A 27,740-nucleotide genomic window follows, 5' to 3' on the forward strand; every position below is an offset into this window, starting at 1 on the left:
GGGTAGCATGGCTAGATGAGGCCTAAGGGCCATGAGGCCATACAACCGTACGTACTACCTCCGTTACATATTTATATGCAACTTTTACAGTTTTTATACCTCACAAAGTCACAAATTATACCCTAAAATTGCACATAATATATAACAGAGGTAATATACAGACTATACGAAGTATAAATGTATGATATTTTGTACTCCATCTGTCGTATAAAAATATATTTACATTTTTGGACGTATTCATATCATAAATGCACAAGTTTGATCATTGATATTATTAATTAATTATTAGCAAAAGATTATACTACCTCCGTTTCGCATTATCTGCAACAAAGGGGTATTATTTGTGAGATATAAAATACTAGATGAAACCCGTGCGATGCACGGTTTGTTTGATTTTTTTTTTAATGTTTTTTATTATTATTATTTTTTTATTTATGAGCTAAAATTTGTTATATATTTAGTTAAAATTCCTAATATTAAAAGATAATATTTAATATTTAATTAATTTAAACTTTAAAATCTCATTCGCTAATTTTGCTTACGTGACATTTAAATTATTTAATTCTAAAAGAAATTAATAATCTCTTATTTAATTGGCTACTACTAAATTAATTTAAACTTTAAAATCTCATTCGCCAATTTTGCTTACATGACATTTAAATTATTTAATTCTAAAAGAAATTAATAATCTCTTATTTAATTGGCTATTACTAAGATTTATAATCCTACATGACGCGCTGAGAAAATTAGATCCTACGTGGCTTTCTAAAAACTCGGGAAAAAACTCCCCTTTAAATATATATATTAGATTCCTTTGTTGCAGATAATGCGAAACGGAGGCAGTATATATGACTAATAATCCTATCAATGTGGAACAATTTTCATGGGAAGGACTAAGGTACGAGAAAGTATATACGAAGTACAACATAATATAGTGATATTTAGGTGAAGTGAACACTAAATAAACCTTTTAATACATTATTGAAATTGTATAGCAACCTACAAGAATAATAAGAGAAAATGTTTGAAGAAGGGGGTAGGGGTAGAACCCATGAGACCATAACCTAGCTAGAATTGAATCATGTATACATCATCGTCTTAAACTTCCCTATAGTCCTCGTACCTACTTATACATCAAACAAAAGGTAATTCGTAAACAAGGTTAGAAAGTTCAACCTATTGAGGCGAAAAGAGCTAGTAGTGACACACTGGGTGGTAAAGTGTGAAAAGAATTGAAGTTGCTTTTTTGAAACAAAAGGTTACACATAATTTTAATTTTGAATGAGTCATTAATAAAAACTTCGTAGTATATAGACAATATCAGACACATCAAAATAGGTAGCATTAGCTATGACCAACTGTACAACTAACCTTGTGTATTAGTATACAAAAACTTCCAGCACGGTTGCGTTCCATACTACACCTCCATAACTTAAAAAAAACTAAAAATTTTATGACCACAGTTATGATTGAAGAATGTCCCTTCAGTTTGTGAAAGGGAGAAGTTGAAGATGCGCGCTTACTTTCTACTGCTAGATACCCGTGTCATTGACCCTTTACCCTTGAACATTAGATCCATAGACAGCCCGATGGTTGATGGTTTCCATGCATGGAAGAATTTCCACGACGAAGCCAAGTCCTGCTCTTTACTGGTTCTTTTCTTCCTAGAAGGCCCCTCAGCAGGCGTTACGCTTCTGGATTTTGACAATGCAGGCTTCAAATGTGATGTATCAAAGGAATGCTCAGTCGGGCCAAAGGAAAGAGGACCATTACTGGCTGTATCCAGAGGAACTCCAACAGCTCCATCTTGATGGGGCGGAGGGAACTTTTCACTTTTGCTCTTGGCATTTGCTTGTGTCACAAATCTCATCCTCTGAAACCTCAAAGGTAGATAATTAGTTGCTGCATCCCACAACAAGACACTTTTCTGTAGTATTTTTTCCCGCAAGGAAAACAAATTCATCTCTATAAATACTTAAACAGGAATATCAACATATCATAATTTTTAACTTGCAGCAATTTAAAGATATTATCAAGGTTTTGCATTGAAACTAAACAATGCATGTATTCTAACTTCAAAGGCATTGTGTTTTTTTTCACCTGAATTTCACTGATCTAAAAGAATTTAAAACCGAGTATAACTGGATTTAAGTGAATAGATTTTGAAAACCCAAAACAAAATTTTAGTGATACAGGTTGAATTTTACTGATTCTGTTTAGTGTTTCCTAATATGAAGTAGCTGATTTATACAGACATAAAATAAAGCTTGTTAAACATACATCCAAATTTGTTTGTAGCTCAGCATTTGCCTCTGGAGCAGGAATTGCACGGCCAGCCCGGTCACGTATTCTAACTCTCTTGGCACCATCAGCAATGCTAGATTTTCCACTTAAGCCCCTTTGCCTATTACGAAGGTGGCAATTTGATAGTAAGCACTATGAAGATAACTGGCAAATTTAGTGAAAGTAAAACAATATAAAACAAGTGCAACAAAAGTGGAGGTAGTGTAAACCTTCTTGCAGCTTCATCCCGTAGCTTTACATCTAATTCTTTGCTGGGAGGATACTTTGGCAAAGTAGACGGCTCACAAGCAAGAGGTTCAGAGGAGAAGAACTATACATGAAGGCAACCAAACAATTTATGTAAGCTTACATATTAAACCAACCTTTTCTTTCACCTCATTTGGGGAGGGGGTAAAAAGAAGACACCATCTTTACTTGCAATAGGTAAATAGCACAACCAATGTATGTATGTGAAATCAGATAGTCAAACTAAAAAGCAATAACACCCAATAAGATCAAGCTGAGCAGCCTAACTGCTATTTAAAACCTCCATTTCTCTTTTTATGCCTGAGATTGTTCTATTTGTGGAAAGTGGACACATGTTGACGAGTGAAAAATATGAATTACCATACATGACACAAGGAGTTTAAAGAAGCCTTTAATTTTTCAGTCCAAAACATGCAGTGTCCAATAAAATACTCACTTCACCATTTAAAGCGTCAGTAGCAGTGCCACGTCCTTCAGGATCTATTGAAAGAAGTGAATCAACAAGTGGGAGGGAAGAAGGGGGAAATTCTTTGAAGGTCTCTGAAATACAACGCTTGTATGGCTGCTGTGGCTTGAAAAGAGTAGCATTTGGTAGCTTATATTTTTTCCAGTACTCTTCAGAAGGAGAGCCACACAGCTTGAATATCTTGTGAAGCTGCTCTACCTGGCCACACAATAGATATAAATGTGATATAAAGGACATGTAGCAAAAATGAAGCTTATAAATTGTCAATCAAATCATGAGATTTTGGAGAAATGCAACACCTCAGTCCGTCCTGGCATAATTGGCTTTCCAGCTAGTAATTCTGCCAGAATGCAGCCAGCACTCCAAAGGTCAACACCAACACTATAATTTGTGGCTCCAAGAAGCAGTTCTGGAGGACGATACCACAGGGTGACAACTCGACTGGTCATAGGTTGCTTTTGACTAGGATTGCAAATTGTAGCTAATCCAAAGTCAGCTATCTTAAGAACTCCTTCATTGTCAATTAAGAGATTGGAGCCTTTGATGTCACGGTGCAGAACTCCATTGTTGTGGCAGTGCTCAAGCCCAGATATTAGCTGCTTCATGAAACACTTCACCTAAAAATCATTCATTGATCACTAATCAGTCAGCCTTAATCATTTGAAACAAGCAGCTAATAAATGAAACTCAGAGCAGCAAAAACATATTTAGAGCATGAAGTCAATAAATTGAGATACAACATACTTGGAATGGATCAGTGTGTAGAAGAAAAAGAAATAGTATCTTTTTATTAACACATCCAGCTAACATAATATCCGAGCAAAAATCTATTAAAGAAAGATTTGAGCAAGCTTTTGCCTCATTGGTCAGGGTGGCAGCCTTATTTTCATTCTTTTCTTCGTTATCTATCATAAGCTTGCAGTGGCATGTGCAGGCAGCCAGTGCAGAATCACAGATTATACCAAATCTTCGGTCATTTATTAATGACTCTTACAAGTCATAAACTGCAGGTACTGTTTCAACAGAAAATCAACATCCTCTCTGCCACACAAAGGAGTGTCATACTGCCCTAGTTAACAAACGACAAAACGTAATATATTAAGCCAGCGCCAATCATAAGGTTTTCACATTCATCTCGAATTCTTGAATACACTAAACAATGATTCATTCAGAAATTTTATTCAGAGTTAAAACCCTAAATTGTTTGGGTAACCTAAGGAGAAAGTATCAGATATCAACTTCGTTGAATTTTTTTCTTTCTTATTGATTGTCAAAAAAAAAAGGTTAATTTAGCAATCCCTATAAGTGTTTTTGGAGTATTTTCATACTTATAACACTCAAAAAAGTTAGTATCATGCAGATTGAATCACATCAAACTATATCTATTTGTATATATAACTAAAACACTAAGAGGCTATATGGTTGGGATTCTTTGGAAGGTGGGGCAGAGGGTAAGGAAAAGGAAATTAAACCCTGTTTTTCCTTGGTGATTGTTTGGTTGACATTTTTTTATTCCTTTCTCCCCTTTTGCTTTGCAGAGTATCCAAATATTGCTCTACACAGATTATCCATCCCAACTTGGGAGTTGAGAATTCCCAACTTCCTACACACCATAACTACCCTTGACCATCATTGACCAATAACCCCCATCACCCAACCACCAGTTTGACACAAGTCCACCAGCCACTTTCATAGCTTGACCGCTACCAAAGTACCAACCACCACCGTTTGCACCACCATAACTTTATCATCATTAGTCACCTCATACACCAACTTAATACCCCCATGACCATGATAATCAACATCCTAAACCCCATGGCCATCACAAGATTCACATTCACCAACAATGTGCCACATACTCACTGTCGTAACCACCCTGATCACCAACAAATTAAAGAGAAAGAGAAAAGAAGAGACGTACATCAATTTGCCAAAATTCCAATTAAGGATTTGGATGGTGTATTTTGACCATGAATGCTTTGGATCTGGAGATTTGATGTTCAAATTGACCATATTGTCCATATACATCCTTCTATAATGGTGGAAGGCAGTGACTTCAGTTGCAATGGAAGATGCCACATGCCAACGGTAACCCATTATCAAACTTGCCAGCAGTGGCTTGGTTACTGGTGAAGAGCAGTGGTGCTTGTACTGTTTATAAAATACTGGCAGTCAGAGAAGAAATGGCTGGAAGTTAAGAGAGAGAGAGAGAGAGAGAGAGAGAGAGAGAGTTTGATTTTGCCTGAATATGCATCTGTGTAACATACAGTCACAAAGGGTTTCAGGTCACTTTCTTCATTCAACCAAACAGCATAGAGCATTGGGGGATAATGTAAACTTTCCTTTCCAGCTTTATTATCTCTTTCTCAATTCCTTCAGTCCAATGAGGCCAACCGCCCCAAATTTTCAATTTCTTTATTTCATACTCCAAGCTTCAGCAAAACACAATTGCTCATTCAGAATGAAGAAAGATGGAACTCGTATCTTTATAATTTACATGAGAATGAAGAAAGATGGTTAGTGTTGGATCTCCAAATCCCAAAATGTCTTTCACACCCTTTCTCACATAATAGCGCCACCCATTTAAACTTTTTTAGAAAGAATGTCATTGTTCATGAATAGTCACAGGCTGTGAATTTCCCAAAGTAATCCTGATATCTCTACCTCAGACAATCAACATGCATTATCCCCTAAATCTAGTTGAAGCCTAATATAATTTCCAAAAATGCTGGCTGTACTTAAATTTCAGCTCAAAGACAATGACGAGATTCGCAGGGAAGGAACAATGTCCAGTTTCATTGAAAACATCTACAAAAACTAAAGCTTTCTTTTTTCCCGGAATGTCTGATATTAGACAAATCTTAAGCTTCTTCAAGTGAACATCCACGGAAGAAATGTGATTGCAAACAGCCTAATATAGTAACATTCATATATTAATATTGTCATAAAGACTTCTGAGAGCATACACAATATATACTATATCCACAGACCTCTTAGGAACTGAATCCATTTACAGATCTCTCTTATGCAACTCCATGCAAAAAGAGGGGAAGAACTTAGACAATCTTCTCGAGATAGTAAGAAAACTGCCAAATCCAGAGATTTTTTTATCTATAGAAACATTTAAGGGTACAACAACCATATATTTATATTCTGATTCAAGGGCTAGACAACTAAAACATAATATTAAATGTGGTTGATATACTCCTGGGTATCAATTGCCAGAGGAAGTCCGACACAACAATTTAAAATTATATGGCCAGAAATGTGTTGCATCCAAACATAGTCTCACTATCAGTTTAGACATGGTTAGCAGTAAGGCCGCATAAATGTAGACCTCTCCAAAACCCCACCTAAAGCAGGGCACATGCTATGTTGTTATAGCTGTTAAAATAATGTTTTGCATCACAGATCCAAATAAGAAGACAAACATAAGCAAAGCTTGTAAGGGAAAACAAACATAAGGGAGACAAATGAGTATTGTACTCGGACTTAAAAATTCGGATAAAAACCGATAAATGTCCAATGAACCACAATAACTCCCAGTCCAAATGCTATTGCATAAACTCAGGCATCTAATCTTAGTAAAACAGTCACATCCTGCACTCTCAGCTGCTTGGCTTTTTCTATCAGCAGAAAAGGGGACAGGATAACTCAGACTTTCCCAAGTAATAAGAAGACAAACTCAATTTAGTTTTATAACCACACAATTTGTAATTAGATACAAATTTTTTTGCAGAACTTGAGGCCCCCCATTGCTCAAGATTCTCCATTAATTTACTACTGTCAAAACAAAGAACCCAAGAAACTAACTGACAAGCAGCTAAAATAATAATTAAAAAAAACCCCAAATCAAGTAAATTACAAAACTTCAGATTAAACAATAAACAACCAAACAAATCAAATACTACCACCACCCAGATTTAGTTTTTCCATTCAAATTACACTATCAACGTGACAATTAATCTCGGAAACGAGTAAATATTATCGAAAAAGTAAAGTACCTGTGGCTCAGTGAACTTATTACCAGCACCAAGTGAAGCAGAAAGGCCAGAAAGATCATGCTCCATGTAATCAAAAACCAAATATAAACTCGAAGACATTCGAGAAGTAACTAAACCTTGAAGTTTAATAACATTAGGATGATCAAGTTTGCTCAATACTATAATCTCTCTTGCCATAAACTTTACACTTTCAGGCTCTAAATTATCAAACCTAACCTTCTTCAATGCCACTATATTCCCAGTTACCAAATCTCTTGCTTTATATACATTGCTATACGTTCCTTGCCCAATCTAAAAACCACAACAACAAAAAACAAACAATCAATCAAATGGGTATTCTGTATTTCCTTTAAAAGTCAAACAGGAAGAACTTTTAGATACGAACCTTATCGAGCTTTTGGAAGGTACTAGCACGGCGAGGGGAGAACCGATTAATGACATCACCAACAGCGTCAGCAAGCCAAGTGGGCCACCCATGATGGGTAGTGGGCCCACCACCATAAGGATCGATGACGTGGCGCCGGAGCTCAGTCGTACTGAAATTAGAGGAATAACGAGGAAGTTTACTACTAGTACTAGTATTAGGAGAAAGAGAGTCCCTTCCCAAGGAAAGGGAAGAAGCACGGCGGCGATGAGTTGGGTTTTCCGGCGCCGGCGGTGGAGGTCCGGCGGGTCGTCGCCGGCTAATGATACAACCCATTTAAAGGCGCCGCCGCCGCATCGGGTAAACGGGTCGGGTCGGGTCAATCGGGCCGGGAGGAGAGAGAGAAAAATAGGAGGTGGGTTGTTGTTGATGATGTTGTTAGAGGTGTGAGTAGAAGAAGTAGGAGTAAGGGAGTGAGGTGGTAGGAGTAAATGAGGGGTATCTAAAAGGGGACAAATACATTTACTGCAAAATTGTATGATTGGTTGGATTTCATTTCAATGGAAAGGAGGAGAGAGAATATTTATGAGGGTTTGTCAAGCTAAAGTTTTGCAGCTTTGCAATGGCAGAACTAATTTTAGAGGAGAGAGAAAATGAAAATGAAAATGAAAATGGAAACTCAAAATGAAAATATGAAAAAGGCTACTTTTTGTTGATTTTTTTTTTTTTTTGGGAGGGTGGAATTGTGTAGTTGAGAAGAGTTGAAAGGGGAGTTTGACGATATGAAAGAGACTGAAGTTAAAGAAAAAGGGGTTTAGTTTTTAGTTTTTAGTTTTTCTTTTTTTACTAGTACTCGTACTACATTTCAACTTGGGGCCCTCGGGTTCTTACACGGAGTCATAATTTTCGGCCTTTTTGGGTTGTGATCGAAGGGTTTGTGATGATAAATTTCACTTGATTCCACTCAAATGATTGGGAAACAAATTTGAAATTAGTATAGTAGTATGATTTTAATTGATTAATTAGGAAAAAAAAGGTAGATCTAACTAATAATTTCATACAATGTGACTTAGGTTATGTACAATTCACGCTACTTAGATTGATACCTCGCTTTTGCTTATTTTAGAAATAATCATTTAAGATTTGTTTTTTCAATTATTTATCACTAAAAAGCTTTTATTTCATAATTTTTTGAAGTTATGATAAAAATAAAAATAAAAATAAAAAATATTTTGGAACAGTGTATATCAATACAAATTTAATGATATTTTAATTGACAAGTCTTATTTGGGAAGTTTGACTCAACTAAAAATCATATTAGATCGCATTATTCACATTTGATTGAAAATTTTGAAACATATTAAATCTGAACAAGTTAATTGACACATGACCCTAATCTGTACAAATTATTTTTGTCATTTTATTTACTACCTCCATTTCATATTATTTGCAATGATTAGACATTTTTCCTTTCTAATATATGTTAAATTGTTACAAATAACATGAAACGGATGTAGTACAACTTTACCCTCACTCCTGAATGCAAAAAATTTGATTATAACTCGAATTTTGCATTTCATTCGAATTATCTCTTCATATATATATATATATATATATATATATATATATATATATATATATATATATATATATATATATATATATATATATATATATATATATATATTCTCCATTACCTAAATCAACAACAACAATCTTGATGTCCAATTATTGAATTTCATATAACCTTTATCCAATTTGATGTCAAATTTGTTTGAATAAGAAAAAAAAAATATCTATCTTTGGAAAAAGAAAAAAAAAATAATCCAAAAGAATCTGGAGTACAGTATATATATATATATAACTTTATAATTTTTCTTTTAAAATATTTATCAAAATTTCTATTATAATGCTTGGCAAGTTTTTAGAACAATATATTTATTTTAGTGAATTATTTAATCATGGGTGATTAGTAAAACCAAGATTTTTAGAATATTTCTTCCTTCAAAAAATAAAAATAAAAATAAAAAATAAAAATAAAATAAGATTGTAGAATATTTCCATATTTGAAGGTGATGGGAGACACTTCCTACAACTCTTTGAATATATCCCCTATTTATATACGTAATACAAAATACTAGATTTGACATTTTTGTTTCTAATATTTAAATATTGAATATTTCGTTATTTTATTTGTTATTGCGTTAATCTCAATGAGTAGTTTTAAAATGTCATATTAAATATTTTTTTATTAATATATAATCAAAGGTAATGAAAGTCAACATTATTATATTAATGGTATAAAAAGTCAATGATAATAAGTATCTATGTAGGGGGCATTTGGTTCAAATAGATGAAATGAAATGGTATCAAAAATAAGAACACCAAGAGTATGGATTGAAAATTCATTATAATTTCTAAAGTTGTTTAGTTCCCTCAAAAAATATGGATTTAAAGTACTAATGAGAGAGGGAGATATGAAATATCAATCTTTAGGGAGGTAGTGGGTGCATTGTGAGAAGGGTTTTGGTGGGGGTGGGACCATTGGGTGTGATGACATTTTCAAATGATCATACCCAGCCAAATTAAATGTGTCCAATTAAACCATATGAAAAGAGATAAAGTTGGGTTTTATTCTCTTCACCTTAAAAAATACGACGTAAGATCCACTAAAAATAATTAAGTGAAGTAACTAAGTAAGAGAGAAGGTGATAGTGTTATTAAGTGTGAGCTAAATAAGTACTAGGTATTAAAAATTGTTAATGTGATAGCGTGTGATTTAATGAGAAAATGAAATGATGGCAAGATGTAAATTGTGTAATTAGTTTAGGTAATTTAGTTCGTGAAATTTAAAAAAGGAAATTATTTATGATTCTATTTATCAAATTTGCTATCGAGTATTATATTTTTTTCTTAATCTAAGTTAGTTCCTACTTGGATTATGATATTTTATAACTAGTCTTTTCAGTGATTTGTTTTATTGAATAAATTGTCAAATTTTATTTTCTTAATATGCTATATGAATTGTACATGTCGTAATTGTGTCTCCTAGTTTGGGATTAATGTTTTCCATATTCGTATAGACCTTATCCGTTCTAGTGCAACTTAGATCTACCATAAAGTGTTCTAAACTCGTGCATCTGGGAGTATCGGTTAAAGTGAAAAAAAAATGCTAACTTAAGCAAGCAAGCAGGTCAAATATTCTCTCCAAATTACCTTGTCGGTTCCTAGGTTTCTAGGGTTCACCTCTTGTTCTTGAGTGTTTACCTTGAATTTCCTTAATTTTAAGGCCTTCTTTGCTATTAACTACCTGTTTTTCGGTGATAGGGCCCCTTTTTCTTCAAGCCAATCTAGTTTTTTGGTTTTTTTATTTCTCTTTTTCTCTTTCTGGGAACTTTCCTTGCTTACAAGGGTTTGTTCTCATACGTGGGTTGTTCTTTGTTCTCTAAGCTTCCCCACGTGGATCTCATGCAAGGCAAAGAGTAAACATCGCTGGTTTAGTGTCAATCCCAATAATTTTTGGGATTTATTTCCGGATTTACCAATTTCCTATACCTCTTCTACCTTTTTCTTTTTTTTGCTGCTCATATTTTTAATAGCTGCTCATAAAATTATTAATTGCTGCTCTTTACTCCCCTGTTTTTTACTCTGTTCTTTAACCTACTCTCTTTAATTCCTTCTACCTGGTGATTGTGTTCGTTATGGCGCGTAATAATCATTGGACCGTGTACCAATCTGGGGTTTATTTAAATCAGCCGTTGGAGAATTATATTACGAATATTGATTGGAACAAAGCGGTTATTGGAAGATTCTTCGGTCCCACTCCTCCATGTAGGGCGCTCGTTCAACAATTGGTCGATTCTCAATGGCTCTCACGAGGTAATATCGTTGTTCATCGTACTGGTTGTTATTATATTTTTGCATGCTCAAATTTGGCCGACGTACAAGCTTTACTTGAGCAACACACCTTCGTTTTGGATGGCCGAATTTGCAATATTCGTAGATGTAATAGGTACACCGTTCCTGCCAATGTGAATTTTGATATTACTAGGCTATGGATTCGAGTGTATGGTCTTCCTGTTGGGCTTCTTGACCCGGAGTGGGCTGTTGAAACCCTTAAGCTTGTAGGGTTAGTGGAAACGCTTGAATATGATGGTGATGGCCTCCCCCCCGAGCCTGAATTGCGGGGTCAGGTTTTAGTTGATCTCTCTAAACCGTTAATTCCAGGTTGCTTTGTTCCGGGTGATGGGGCACCTTTATGGGTTTATTTTCGCTACGAGGGGGTCTTTACATTCTGTAAGAAATGTGGTTTGGTTGGTCATGACTCTGAATTTTGTCACAGCTCGGACTATGTTGCTGCTAGACGAATTAATTCACGTTTGGAAGCCTTTGAGGCTCAGGGATTAACGGTCCTATACAATCAAAATCTCAGACCTTTTTACACAAATATGATTGAGGGCTTGCAGGATGTTTTCACAAATAGAAACACTCGAGTTAATCTTCTTCTCTTAGCTCAAGATTTCGAGTATGATGATGAGGACTCTTCGGGTTCTGATGATGACAATGATGATGAAAGTAATCCTCCTGGAAATGCTAATGAGGATAATGATGAAAATAATGATGATAATGAAGATGATCAGGAACCCCCTGATGACGATCAAAATGATGACAATAATCATGATTCGAATGGTGGTTCTGAGCCTGATAACTCTGACTCTGGTTCATCGGGAGCAGGGGGTAACGGCTTGCCAAATGGACATGTGCACACACCCTCTCCTGCAGGGGATAACAACGACAACCTTGAGCCTGAGTTCATCCCAATAAATGGAGTCTATGAAAATGGTTATTTATCTCATTCGATAAATGCGGCTCCTTCTTCTAATTCGGTTTCAACGGCTTATGACTCTGCCTCTTCAAAGGGACTCAAAACTCCACTTCTTCTGAAACAGATCCTACAACACCAGAGTCATACCATAACCCGAATTCAACAAGGTTCCTTGAAGAGAATCGGGCTGGTTTTTTCGGACGTTTTCTAGGATCAGGTGAATTAATTGAAGCTCTCACTGCTGCTAATGCTGCTGCTTCTCCACGCAGGGCTGCTATTCCCTTAGGTGATCCCTATGCGCCTTTCACTTTTCATTTGGCGGCTGCTCAGTCTGGTGGGGGATTTTGTATGGCTGCCCCGTTGCAAGATAGCTTATTATCTGAAAGCTCTAACTCAAGCTCTGAGATTCCTTCGAATTTCAGCTCTGACATCTCTTCTATTGTCTCTGACTGTTCTGTTCCAATGGACATTGATGTCCCGTCTCTCTTTGCAACTCTATCTATTCATGAAGAGGTAGGCACACAGCAAGTTTCTTCGGCTTTCCAGGGCCCTCCAAGGCTGCTACTTAAGCCCACACCTCACGCATCTCCTCTCTCACACTCTGACCACATGGGCTGCAATAAGAAGCGAAGCCGCCAAGGCCCATTTAATAGGTGCAGGTCTTATGATCAGCTCCCCTATTTTGGTTATGCAGGCTCGACTTGGTATCAAAAGCGAAGGAAAATTAAAATGCTCAATTTATACAGTAAGGGTGGCTTTTTGTTTTTTCCCCCTTCGACTACACAGTCTGTTCCTCAAGACAAGTGTTACTCGGATGTGTCGACTGCTTCACACTTGGGCTTCCATGGTTCTTCTTCGTCGGCCTTCTTGAATGCTGAATTTAATAAGGCAGCAACGACCCTTTCTAAACGCAAAAGGAAGGTTACAGATTCCTGGGTTTCTTCCACTCTAAAATACCAAAAATTGGATATTCTTGCTGCTGCTGTTGGTAATGCCACTTGCTCGAATGCTTCTTCAGTTTCGGGTGCAATGTCTTCTGCTACTCGTGTCACTTTTGGTTTGGCGGCTGGCCCTGCACAGCTCCCAAGGTGCCCATGATTGTCACATCATGGAATTGTCGGGGTCTTAATGACAATAACTCACCCAAACTTCCTTATGTTTTTTGGTTACTCCATAAGTTCAAACCTGACTTTTTGTTTCTTAGTGAAACTAAAGTTTCTGTGACGGTTGTTTCTAGTTTATTAGGTTGTACAAATCCTAGTTTTGTGATAGGCTCGGATGCCTTAGGTACTAGTGGTGGACTAGTTGTTTGTGCATATGGCTCGGAAGCTATTTCTTGTGTTTTTTGCTCTTCTAATGTTATCCTTTGTAATGTAAAAACTCCTAATGAAATAGATAAGTGTGTAATGTTTGTTTATGGTGCTCCGGTAGTAGAAGATCGACCCCAAGTTTGGGGGTTAATTTTAGATTTGTTAGCTATAACACCTAATACTTTGATTATTGGAGATATTAATCAAGTTGAACTTCATTCTGATAGGTTAGGTGGCTCTTCTGTTATTAGAGGGTGGGATTCCTTTATTGATTTTCGTCTCAAATCAAGCCTGTTAGCCACGCCTTTCAAAGGCCCACCGTTTACATGGACAAATAAACGGGATGGGGATCAACTAATTCTACAACGTCTGGATCGCTCCTACATGACTTCCACCTGGTTTACAACCTTCCCGGAAAGTAGGTTGCTAAACCAACCTATTCTAGTTTCGGATCACGCTGCGATCATTTTTGATGACTCTGCTTTTCAAGTGACTTCAAATAGGCCTTACCAACTGGATAATTGGTGCCTTAATTTTCAACAGGTCCATGACTTTGTGACCCATACTTAGCAACTTGATAATATAGGCTCTCCTATGTTTTCTCTATCCAAGAAACTGAGATATGTCCGATCCTTAATTAGAAACTGGTGCCTTAATAACAAGAAGTTCTGGGGTGTGGATTGGAAAAAATTTTCACACGATCTTTCAGTGGAAGGGGAGGCAATACAATCTATCTCGGATGCTTCGAACTACTTATCAAATATAGTTACTTCTAAGGAAAATATTTTATTACAACTTCAATTCTGGAAACAGCGCTGCAAAAAGAATTGGATTCTCGATGGAGATTGCTCTTCTAAACTCCTGCTCTCAAAAGTTAAGTGTCGTCAGAAGAAGAATCTTATCTCTTCCCTGGTTGATGACCAAGGCCTTGTGCAGCATGGTCAACAGGAGGTCCAGAACATTGTAGTCCGATCACTTCAGGAAACCTTCAAATGTGATGCTATTCCTCCTTATGATCCGGAGATTGATACTGTCCTTCAAGAACTGCATATTCCTTCCTTTAATTCTTCGCAGATTAGTAATCTGAAACGACCCTTCAACGCAACGGAGATACAGGATGCAATGTTTGATTTGGGAAATTGTAAGTCCGCAGGTCCAGATGGAGTCACGGCAGAATTTTTCAAAGTTCATTGGCATACGGTGGGGGACTCGGTGGTTGAAGCCATCCAGAGTTTTTTCCTTACGGGGTTCCTCCTTAAAGAATGGAATCATTCACTCCTGGTTATGATCCCAAAGATTGCTTCTCCCACGGAGGTTACCCACCTCCGTCCTATTAGTCTTTGTAATACAATCTATAAATGTGCTTCTAAATGCTTGGTCGCTAGAATCCGTCCGTATTTGCCTCTGTTAATCTCAGATTCTCAACATGCCTTTGTCCAGGGGAGGGCCATCTCTGATAATATTCTAATGTCCCATGAATTAATGGAGAAAATCAATTCTTCTAAGACTGGCACTAACTGGCTTGCGGCACTCAAGATCGATATGAGTAAAGCCTATGATAGAGTTCATTGGAGTTTCCTTTTACGGGTGCTTCAGGCCTATGGTTTTCCAGCCAGATGGCTCCAAATGATTCACCAATGCATCTCCACAGTCTCCTATAAAACTCTCATCAATGGTAATACTTCTGAGGCTTTTAGGCTAAACTGTGGCCTCCGACAAGGGGATCCGTTATCCCCATACCTCTTTCTGTTCTGCATGGATGTTCTTTCCAGAATGCTACACTTGGGTCAGGAGTTGCATATGTTTCAAGGTATTAAGATCTCCAGATCAAGTCCTGTTATCTCCCACCTTTTCTTTGCTGACGACGCGATGGTCTTCTTCAGAACGTCCGCTCCTTCTTGTTCGAATATTATCGACATCATTCGGCGCTTCACAAAGATTTCTAGCCAACAATTGAATCTCAATAAGTCTCTGATTAAATTCAGTCCTAACACTACGACGCTTGCTCAGGCGGAATTTAAGGCGCTGTTTCGTATGACTCTCGTTCAAGGCTTTGATCATCATCTTGGATCCCCCATTGATTTCATGGAAAAGAAAAATGACTGCTTCCAGTTTCTTATCGACAAAATTGTTGGTCGTATCACGGCGCTCAATGCTGTCAGGCTCTCTCAATCACAAAAGTTAATCTTCATTAACTCCATCTTGGTGGCTATGGCTTCTCATCTCCTCTCATGCTTTGAAATCCCAATCTCAATTACTTGGAAAATCGATAGTTTATTACTGAAGTTTTTTTGGTCACACTCCGGACATCACGGAATGCATTGGGTGGGGAAAAGGAAAATGCATCTTCCTCGAGGAATGGGCGGGTTAGGAATCCGGAGTATTTCCACTCTTAATAAAGCTTTTCTTATGAAGCAAGTTTGGAGAATTGTTCACCATCCTCAACTGCTCCTTTCCAAAGTTTACACCTCTCGCTCTCGCTTTTTGTCGCCTGCTCCTTCTCAGGGTAGACGCTACTCGGGTCGACAGTCGTACGGCCTTCGCGGTCTGCTCCATACGGACGTTCTTTTGACGACGGGTTGCAACTGGAAGGTGGGCAATGGCACTTCCATTTTAGCAGGCAGTTCTAATTGGGTCAACGGTACTACGCCCAGCTTCAGACCCGGGACCCCCCTATCTATTGCGAAGGATTGGACAGTTAATTTCTTCATTCATCCTCAGACCCTCTCTTGGGATGTGGACAAAGTTCAACAGTGTTTTCAGCCATCGGATGCTTCCACGATTCTTGCCATGGAAAGCCCTGCATTGCAGAAGGAGGATTTTCGCTTTTGGGCAAGCACTACTTCGGGGAATTACACAGTTAAGACAGGTTATGCAATGCTCATTCAACCGCCTACTTCTCATTTCGTAACTCCTTTTTGGAAAGTCCTTTGGTCCCTGCACTTACAGCCAAAATGGAAACTTTTCTTATGGAAGTTATTCCACAACAGTTTAGCGGTTAAGAGTGAGCTTAACCGTAGGGGGGTTCCTATACAGGATGTGTCTTGTGATCAATGCAGTACACAGTTAGAAGATTTCAACCACCTGTTTCGATATTGCACTATTGCAAGAACAGCTTGGAGGGGTGGTGCCTTGGGCATCCACTCAGAATTACATGGAGACCTTTCTCTCTCAGACTGGATCCAACACTATATCCGACTTTTTATTAGTCAGGATGGGCTTTTGAGTCCCAGTATTAGTACCTTTGTTGGTACTCTTTGGGGTCTTTGGCTATTTAGGAATAACATAACAGGGTTTTCAATCCCGGTAGTTCGGTTACGTTATCAATTGATATGCAACTACTGGATATTCATCACTCTCATACTATCTACGTGGATGATGAAACGGGAAGGGAGCTTTCTTCCACTAGCCTCCCTGATTTGCCCCCGCCGGGGTTTCATGCCGCCTATTTAGGGCAACACCACTCCGGCTTACCCTTACTGAAGCTTCAGGTAGATGGTTCTTGGTTTAAAGACACCCAACAAGCAGGGATGGGCTGGTGTATCGACAACTCGGACCCTTTAGATGACAGGATTGTAGGTGGGAGTAATTTTGGAATATGCTCCTCTTCTCTTCATTCAGAAGCCTTAGCCTGTTGTTATGCCTTGCAATGGGCTTCAAATGCAGGCATTCGTTCGCTTCTTTTTTTACAGACTCCCACAATCTGGTCACTCTTTTGCACGGCGATGGACGAGGAGATATCCAATATTTATGGTTGGTGCAACGAATTCAGCTGCTAGGGTCCACTTTCCAACAGTGTAGTATTTACAAAGCAGATCGGTCACGTGTTCACAGGGCGCACCTAATTGCAGGAGAAGCCGCCGTCCATCTCATTTGCTTTTGTACTAGTTTGTTTTAATTTCTGTCCTTTTACCCTTTGTCAAAAAAAAAAAAAAGTGTTCTAAAAATTCACAAAATTATTTAATTTCTTAAAAGCAAAGGAAGTATCAAATTAGCTTAGTTACAGATGTCATAAAATAAAAATCAGTTTGCGGATATTGAATAAGTGAAATTGGCTTAGTTCTACGTGCCAGTCTCTTAGGAAATGGGAGGAGAAGGGAGGATAAGGGAATCCCCCACCCCATGAATCATAGCAAATAGAGATCAACGTCTCAAACCCATTAGATTATAAGGTAAAACTCTTATCAGCTATAACAAGTACTACTTGATAGTGAAGGTTAAAGGTGGGCATCGTGCTGGCCATGCCGTGGGTGGCTCATGCCATGCTGGCTTGCCGGCGGGCCATGCCGTGTGCCAACTTTTGGCACACCCCAACACACGGCACGGCCCTCGTGCCTGGCGGGCCGGGCCGCGGGCCAACCCGTATTTTATTTTATTTTATTTTATTTATTTATTTATTTTTGTAATATATATGTATTAAATGTATATAGAAAAAAATTGATATATATTTTTTTTGTACAACTTAAGTTTATATATATGATGTAATTAATTTATGTTTATGTTACTGTTAATATATTTTTTTTTTGAACAAGTTTATTTTAATTATGTTTATATTAATAATTTATGTTTAAATTTACATAAATAATTTTATTAATTTAGCAGAAAACAACAATGCTTATAATAAAAATAAAAATAAAAAAATTGCAAGTGCGATAAGCCGAAAACACAAAAAATTGATGAATAACTTATTTTATTATATGGCGGTAGTCGGTACGATAAATCGATAATACAAAAAATTAATGATAATTAAAAAATCGTACAATAATTGGTGAATAACTTCATTTTATTATACGGATCGGAATACGAGGTTCGATAATACAAAAATTGTACAATAGTATGTAATGTAAATATGGAATTATTATTCTTCGTCTTCGTCTTTGTCTTCTTGTGGTTCAAGTTCATCGGCCAATTGTGTTTAGGGTAAAAATACCCCAAGTATGTGGCCCAATCTCATAGTGACACGTGGCTGTAGGGAATATTTCAAGCATTATGATAACCCCAAACTTGAACCCCACTGTGATCATACACTAAAATACGGTGGCGTTCCAAAGGGAAAGACAAAGAGCAAAAAGAGTCGCCAACAAGTTTTAAGGAACTTGTACCCAAAAGATAATCCAAAAGGACCATCAACTACTCCATAAGGTCTTGAACCAAACAGGGTCCGGGGATGAGGGTACGAATCCAATCTACAAAAGAAAGGACCCGCCCTATAAAATAGGCCTCTACTTTGTTCTGCTCGTATTCATGTGCGCTTTTCGAATAACATACAAACATTATATTAAACCTACCCTGTTTATCTATGTTGGTTGAACATTAATGCACAAATAAATCTATTATTGGCGACCACTTGAGTTAAAATCACATTAGCCTAAACCAAATTAATAATTATCTTATTAAGCGTGATTTCAAGTACAAATTCCCTTTAAACCTGCATAAAAGGCGTGATCAAGCAATAACAATAAAACAATATAATATCAAGCAACATAATAATAAACAATAAATAATAATCATGATAACCATAACGATGATAATAGCATGATAAGGCATAATAAAGCTTAATAATAGTAGCAAGATCCTAGGCATGATACTAACAAGATTAATAATCAATCCTAGCATGTCACTAAACAATAAAGATCAAAGCTTTAAACCTAACATGGTACTAACATGATATTAGAAATAATAAAGGCATCCTAAACATGATACTAGAAAGCATAAGATAACATCCTAACATGATACTAGGAATTAAAATAATAATAAGCATGCTTTCTACATTGAAAGAGAGTAATAAGATTACATACTTTGAAGCCTCGTACCTCTTTCTAATAACAAAATACACAAGTTAGTAAACTTCAATGAAAATAATAAAAAGTAATTAAAGAATTAAAGAATTAAATTGAAATCAAATTAAATAAAGTTTAGACTAGTTTTGGACCAAACCCTCAGAAAATATCAACCTTTCACGTCTAGGGCGAAGGCAACTTCGAACTTGGCTAGATGACTCTAAGTCTAATGTATGCGGAATATTGTAAAACTAGAAAAGAGAGAAAGAAAGCATAAAGTGCTCAAGAGAGAAAAGAGAATTAATTGTTGATGATTGATAATTGATGATGAAAGTTGATGAAGAGTTGATAATTGATTGATGATAATTGATGATAGTCGATTGAGAGAATTGATAGTTGATTGATGATAATTGATGATTCTGAAAACAGGAATCCGGACGCTATTTATAATGAAAATAATCCGGAAAAACACGGAATTTGATAAGGAATAAAACTCCACGCTGTCGCCAGGAATGGACTCTGTCGCGACGCGACAATGTCTGTCGCGAGGCGACAGGGTCTGTCGCGCGGCGACAGAGTCTGTCGCGCGGCGACAGACTTGTCGTCTGGCGACAGCCTGTATAAGCGCGTTTTTATCTTTACACGGAATCCGTACAGAAGATAAAATACGTATTTAAGATAATAAAACAATATTTTATTCCAAATAAAAAAAACTTTAAAGATAATTAATTATTAATCCTATCAATATTAGAATTAAAAAGAACTTTCTAGAAACTTCTAGAAAACTATAATTAATCCTAATAACTTTAGGAATAACAATTAATATTGGGCCCTCCTCTAGATCATTGGGCCGTATTAAAACAAAGCACCGGGCCCAGTTTAGTATTTTGGCCATAACTTCCTCAATATTCATCGGAATTGGGCTTATAATATATCGTTGGAAAGGTCTTTTCAAGCCCCATCCAACTACACTATTATTGGACCCTTATCAAGGACCAAAATAAACTGAAATGGATATTTTCAAATAAATAAAGCCATTTTCAAAAACAGAGAGAAAAGAAATTAATTAAAACTAAACCGCGACACTTGACTTTCGAATCACTTTCACCTAATTCGATTATGTTTCGACGCACAAGGCATTCATCACTGGGTTTGGTTTAGGGGAGACACAAATGGGTGTCTACAGTGGCCCAATAAGAAGGCGACACGTAGCCCTATGAGAGGGCGACACGTGTCCTCCTGATAGGGTGACACGTGTCAGCTGTCCCAAACATATAATACAACATCAGAAAGAGAAAAAGACCTTTATTACATCAGGCCCAAATCCCGAGGAAACCTTGAAAGCCGCAAAACGGCACACCCTATGACACGTGGCGGCCCCTGATTGCGCAGCCAATCACGTCACGGAATTCTAGGGTACAAACTCTAGAGGGGCACATGTTCCCACCCCTATAAATACCCCAATCATTTATGATGGGAGGGGTGGATTGTGACATAACATTAAAAAGAGCATTAAAGAGCTCCAACTTCTCTCTACTTTCTCTCTCTAGCTATTCCGATTACTGATCTCTAACTTGATCGTCGGAGGCGAATATCCCGATAAACTAAATATTCTTTGTTTTGCAGGTGTCCGAGTCTCGTTGCCAGCAGAGCGTGACCAGTATCTGAGGAGATCACAAAAAACCCTGAAACAAATTGAGTTGATTGAGAACTAATAGAACTCAACGTTCCTTCATCGTCGTCGTTTTGTGCATAAGTACTATCTTGGGATCAAGTTTCGACATCCAACCAATCCTTGAAGCAAACACACATTTCAAGTGTTTCGGGTTTTAGTCTTATTCTTCTATCGTCTAAAACCCGTCCCGACGCACTAAAACCTCTTTCGGAGGCAACGGAGGAGACTTGGATAGCAAAAATATCACGAGCCATTGCCGACAAAATTGGATGTTTCGTGGATTGTGATTTCCACCAATCAAGGATGTCGAGGCCGAAATTCTCTTCATCGTCCATGCCTTTCATGAAGTCGTAACTTAAGTACATTTGCAACTCCGAAACATTGGCCTAGATGATGATGATTCCGTACCTAGCTAAAAACTTGGACATCATGTTAGCAGCTTGTGCAAATAAACCTTTGGCCCGTTTACTTACGTTTTTGGTTGTTTGAGAAGGGGAAAATCGAGACACGGTTCCGTATTTAATTTCATAGCTCTATATAAAGAAAAAAATCATTAGTCACCTTAGTTTTAAAAGTTTCAGCATCATCTTCATAATCCATGTTACTATAATAATATCAATTAATAAAAAAGTACCATCATACTTTTGCCTTGGATCTAAAATAGAAGCAAAATTATAAATCATAGGAATAGTAGTGTAATATTTACGCCATTTTTCCTCTATAGATGGAAGATATCCATAATAATCTTGTTGTGATCGGTGTTCGACAAAAAGTTGTGCAAGTAAACATGCATTGCTAAGAAAAGAATGGGAACAAGGATTATATACAGAAGAAAAACAATGTGTCATACTATATAGTAATTGTAAAAACTGCATATATTTTTCACAATTAGCCCAATCATCTTCTAGTAAAGCAAATTGTGGAAATTTTTTATTATAAAAAAGTGTTAAATGAACCTTGTACTCGATTGCCCGACTCAACATTTCATAGGTGTAGTGCTTGGTTAATGTAATTGTTAAAGGCATCATTTTCGGCGAAAAGAAAAGGTTGTTCGGTGTAGGGAATATTTCAAGCATCATAACCCCAAGCTTGAACCCCACTGTGATCATACACTAAAGCATGGTGGCGTCCAAAGGGAAAGAAAAGAGAGCAAAAGAGTCGCCAACAAGTTTTAGGAACTTGTAAACCGTTCACATGGTGAAGGTTACACCCCTTAACGATCCATGAGATTGTCAACTCTATAAGGTCTTGAACCAAATAGGGTTCGGGGATGAGGGTACGAATCCAATCTACAAAAGAAAGGATCCGCCCTATAAAATAGTCCTCTACTTTATTCTACTCGTATTCATGTGCGCTTCTTTACTAACATGCAAACATTATTTAATCCTAAACCTGTTTATCTATGTTGGTTGAATATTAATGCACAAACACTAGTAGAAAAACATTTATTTGTAGCGGTCAAAAATGATTTATTTGCTGCGTTTTTGGAGTGGCAGCAAACGCCAGGGCAGCAAATTAATGCATTGATTTGCTGCGTTAAGAAATGCAGCAAATTAATAGATTGATTTGCAGCGGTTGTATCCATTAACCCCAGCAAATAAATATATTTTTACAATTAATTAAAAATGTGATTTTTGCATTTGTATTTGTCCAGCAAGCTATTAATGCTATTTTGTACAAAAAAGTTGTTAATACTCTTATTTGCACCAGCAGAAAAACCAAAATTGCACCTTAAATTGATAAACACCCTTAAATAAATATAATTAAACTTAAATATTTCCATTAATAAAAACCTGTAAAATTACACTTAAAAATAATACAATATGAAAACGTTAGGCAATTCAACAACTTAACGTCATACAACTGGAGCACATCTACAAATTAAGGGTAAGTAACAGACCGCATCAACATACTAAATTACAAATTCTAAGATCTAATGACAAAAGAGGCAATAGAAGGAAGCAACGGCAGTGGGCAGCAGCAACAACAATTGTGTATAGTAGAAAGTATCACGAGCAACCTCCAACAGAGAGCTAGTAGCAGTGGCACAAGCACACAACAGGTACAAGAGACATAAGCACCAGCATCGGCAACTTAACAACTGCTTCTCTTTATAGATAAGCTAGGCTTTCAAGTCTCAATGCATAGGATCAAGAACTAGTGCTTATTCTGCCACCAAATACAATTTTATTCATTTCATTGTCTGCAATTCAATATATTACTAGCATTAAAATGAGAGAGATTATGCACTATGGTGCATTTTAGGATCAAATAGATAAACACACATAGCTTACTTGAACTAGGCACCACAACATAGGTAATAAGTGCTACATGAACTTTCTATTCAGTTTTGTGCAAAAAATGAAATACAACACCATAACAAAATAAGTCAACTCTTTATAAGAAAAATCCTTTTTATTTAGGCCATGTCTAATGTCCACTAAACCGAAGTCTACTTAAAGTATGGTAAAAAAAATTCATATCTTACCTTAGGGAGATGTTATTGTTGGAAGCACAAATCCCACACTTCCCGAAACTTTTAAAGAAGACTTTTACATAACATAGGTTCATGGATAGCACTTATCCATAAGCAACACGATTGAATTTCAACACATAACCAACAAAACAATTTCAACACAACACAAAACACACGACTTTCGGTTGTTGTTAGAAATAAACTAGTAAGGAAAGATAGAACTGATCAAGTATAGAATTCTAGCCCAAGAACAGATTACAAAAAGCTTAAGAAAACCTCAGATACATAAACTCACAGCAATGTGTCAAATCCTATCACAACACCCGATTTCACCCCAGAAGTAAACTCCAATGAACGACGTAACCTGAACCCAAAATGAAACATCTAAACTTGTAAATCAACACAAGTAACATAATTCATCAAACTCCACACCTAACAACAGGCAAAATTCACCCAAAATCCACCAAAATTTCCCAATTCGCAACCCATTTCCTTCATCAATTACTAAACTCACAGAACCAAAATAAGCAATTAGTTCAAGTTCAACTACTCATGGCATGGACCACAAAATCCCAAGTAAGACGTACAGTAGCCTAGATTAAGACATAATAAATTTACATTAGACAGGTAATAGATGGGTTTAATTGCCGAACAAAAAATTCATCTGGGTTTAAAATCAAACCCATTAATCAGAAGAAAGAAAAAAAAAAAAAAACATTAATCAGAAAGAGGAAAAAAAAAACCAACAAATAATAATAAAAAAAAAGTATTCTGAAAAAAAAAAGTAGAACAAACCTAGAAAATGTGACAATAGATTACTCAAAAATCTTCAACCAGAACCTTGAAGATACAGGAAATCTCAAACAAAAATGGGCTATAAACTACATAGCACATGCAATTGCATTGACTAAAACAAATACTTATAAACTAAATCTAAACTAATGAAATTAAAGCAAGAACTAATCAATTAAAGAAACAAAATTTTAAAAAGTAAAAACTCCAATTTACATGTCGTTTAATTACCCATAAATCAAAAGTAAAAACACCCAAAACACTACCCAAATCAAAAGTCATTCTCAATTAAGGTGTTAAAAAAAAGAGGTGATAATTTCTAACATTACCTTTCGTAGTGAGGGAGTGAAAATCGGAAAATTGACCCCAAATTAGAGCGGTGAAAGGGAGGACTATGGTGAGTAAAAATTGAGAAGATAGAGAAAAGGAGGAAGATATGTATGAATCTCCGGCAGCAGCAGCAACGACTCCATCAATCGTAGACAGTAGCTCCGAGTACTCGAGGAAGTTGGGCGAAAAGATTAATGGTGAATAAGGGCGATGATAGTGAGGCTTGTGGATAGTGAGAAACTTTGACAGCGAAAAAGGGCGGTGACCGGTGATGGTTGTGGAGAGGAAGTGATTCGACGGTGACCGGTGATGGTTGGGGCGGGTCGGAATCTTTGAAATTGATGAAGTTGGGAGAGAGGGAGAGAGTGAAATGAGGTGGGCAAGGAAATGAGGGTTTAGGGTAAGAATAATATACTGATATTATTCATTTGCAGCAGTAAACATAAAAAAACCCCTGCAAATCAATATTTTTTAGGTGTGTACATGTAAAACGCATTTTAATTTGCTGCGATTCGCCAAAAACGCAGCAAATTCATAGCAGCAAATTAATGTTTTTCTTGTAGTGAAATAAAACTATTATTGACAATCACTTGAATTAAAATTATATTAGCCTAAATCAAATTATTAATTATCTTATAAAACGTGATTTCAAGTACAAATTCCCTTTAAACATGCATAAAAGGTGTGATCAAGCAATAACAATAATAAACATATCAAGCAACATAATAATAATACAATTATAATCATAATAATAATCATCATAATCATAATCGTAATAAAGCTTAATAATATAGCAAGATCCTAGGCATGATACTAACAAGATTAATAACAAATCCTAGCATGTCACTAAGCAATAAAGATCAAAGCTTTAAACCTAACATGGTATTAACATGCTATTAGAAATAATAAAAGGCACCCTAACATGATACTAGAAATTAAACAAATCTAAGCATGTTTTCTACATTGAAATAAAATAGGAGTAAGCTAATTTACTTACTTCGAAGCTTCGTACCTCTTTCTAATAACAAAATACACGCGTTAGTAAACTTCAATGAAAATAATAAATCAAAGAATCAAATTAAATAATTAAAAGGAAGAGTTATAAAGTTTTTGACTGGATTTAGGACCAAACCCTCGGAAAAGTGTATACCTTTCACGTCTAGGGAGAAGGCAACTTCGAACTTGGCTAGGTGTTTCTAGATCTTGTGAATGCGGTATTGTGTTTGCAAAAAAGCTAGTTTAGAAAGAGAGAGAGAGAAAGAAAGCTATATTGCTCGAGAGAGAATAAGGTGATTGTGAATGAAAAAAAACGGAGGTTCAGGACCCTATTTATAAGAAAAATAGTCCGGAAAAGCATATAATTTGATAAGGAATAAAACTACAAGCTGTCGCCGCAAAACAACTCTGTCGCTTGGCGACAAAGTCTGTCGCGTGGCGACAGCCTGGTTTTCACGCGCTTTCCACGCAGAACCCAATCTTTAACCAAATTTGATCTATGGAATCCGTACAGAAGCTAAAATTGTATTTTAATAAAATAATAAAATAAAAATATTTTATTCCAAATAAAACTCATTATAATTTAATTATTAATTCTAACTCTATTAGGATTTAAAAGAACCTTCTAGAGAATTCTAGAAGACTATAATTAATCCTAGTAACTTTAGGAATAATAATTAATATTGTGCCCTCCTCTAGATCATTGGGCCACATGTAAAGATCAAACCGGGCCCAATTTAGTATTTTGGCCATAACTTCCTCATTATTCATCGGAATTGGGCTTATAATATATCGTTGGAAAGCTCTTTGCAAGCCCCATCCAACTACACTATCATTGGACCCTTGTCACAGACCAAACTAAACAAGATTGGCTATTTTTAAAAAACAGAGTTATTTTTAAAAAACAGAGAGAAAGAATCTAATAAAAACTAACCGCAACACTGGATTTTACACACTTTCACTTTATTCGATTATGATTCGATGCGGAAGGTATTCATCACTGGGTTTGGTTTTGGGGAGCAAATGGGTGTCTACATTCGGTATGTACTATCATTCCCCCAAGTTCATCCCTATCTCTCTCATAACTATAAGTGAAGCCTACTTGTGGATGGAATTGAGAAATTTTGGGTTGGGTTGGATCACTAGATGGTCCGCCACATTTTTTTGCATGTCTACCAAGGTGTCCCGTCCCTCCCTTGGTATCGGCCGAGAAAATTTTACTACAAGTCTGACACCGGGCTTTGGTTCCATCTTTACTCAATTGATAATGTGCCTAAACTTCACTCTTTTGGTTGGTTTGAGCAAATTCCTCTTCGGTACACCACTCTAATATGTTAGGAATTTGGGTGTTAGGCATTCGAGTGGATTGTTCACTTGACCCGGAAGCTTGTGTTTGGCTACCTGGTTACTAGGAATAGAAAATTCACGTTGTGATCCGTATAAATGAGGTGAGACTTGAGTTTGCTGAAATCTCGAACTAGGCATAGTCCAAGGAGTCATATCATCCATTTGTTCGTGCCCTCCCATGGTTTGGGGATGAAAGAAAGGGGTGGAAGTGTTAGAAAAGGGTGTGTTAGGGAAGTGAAAGGGCATGTTAGGGGAGAGAAAGGTGTTGGGGGGGGCATTGAAGTTTTGGGTTTGGTGATTCTCTACGTTTTGATTTGGCTTTTCTAGAGGAGGAGGAAGCGTTCGGGTTTGATGCCATGATATTTAATAATAATAACAATAAGCCAATAACAATAATAATAGTAATACAAATAACAATAACAATAATAATAACAATTAACAACAATAATAATAACAATAACAATAAGAATTAGTAAGTAGTTTTTATATAAATCAAGTTTTTAAAAATAATTATAATAATAGTAGATGATTGGGTCAATGAGATCCCAGGTAGGAGAGGTTAGGAACGACGTTGTCCAGAGCCCAAGTCCTTCCTTAGACAGATTTCACTAACAATCCAAATTATCCACATTAAAAATAGAAAATAGTTTTAATATAATTAAGGGCCTGTTCATATTTACTTAATTTCAGTTCAGTTCAGTTCAGTTCAGCTCCAATCAGTTCAGTTCAGTTCAGTTCAGTTCCAATCAGTTCAGTTCAGCTCTTAATTTCCCTCTCACATAAAATATTCATTTCAGCTCAATTCAGTTCAGTTCCAATCAGTTC

The 27,740-nt window shown here is 36.6% G+C and overlaps 1 protein-coding gene across 1 annotated transcript; it reads right to left on the reverse strand.

The window, feature by feature from the left end:
- Nucleotides 1-1,266: 1,266 nt before the first annotated feature.
- Nucleotides 1,267-8,056, reverse strand: LOC145597732 (putative serine/threonine-protein kinase At1g54610). Its single transcript, XM_081653971.1, has 7 exons — nucleotides 7,406-8,056; nucleotides 7,021-7,311; nucleotides 3,316-3,633; nucleotides 2,987-3,214; nucleotides 2,514-2,614; nucleotides 2,281-2,404; nucleotides 1,267-1,873 (listed from the first exon to the last, which is right to left on the reverse strand). The coding sequence occupies exons 1-7, from the start codon at nucleotides 7,718-7,720 to the stop codon at nucleotides 1,520-1,522; spliced, it is 1,731 nt and encodes a 576-aa protein (XP_081510097.1). The 5' UTR covers nucleotides 7,721-8,056; the 3' UTR covers nucleotides 1,267-1,519.
- Nucleotides 8,057-27,740: the final 19,684 nt, after the last annotated feature.

The sequence above is a fragment of the Chenopodium album genome, chromosome 20, assembly GCF_948465745.1.
Source record: "Chenopodium album chromosome 20, dcCheAlbu1.1, whole genome shotgun sequence".
In the NCBI taxonomy this organism is placed as follows: domain Eukaryota; kingdom Viridiplantae; phylum Streptophyta; class Magnoliopsida; order Caryophyllales; family Amaranthaceae; genus Chenopodium; species Chenopodium album.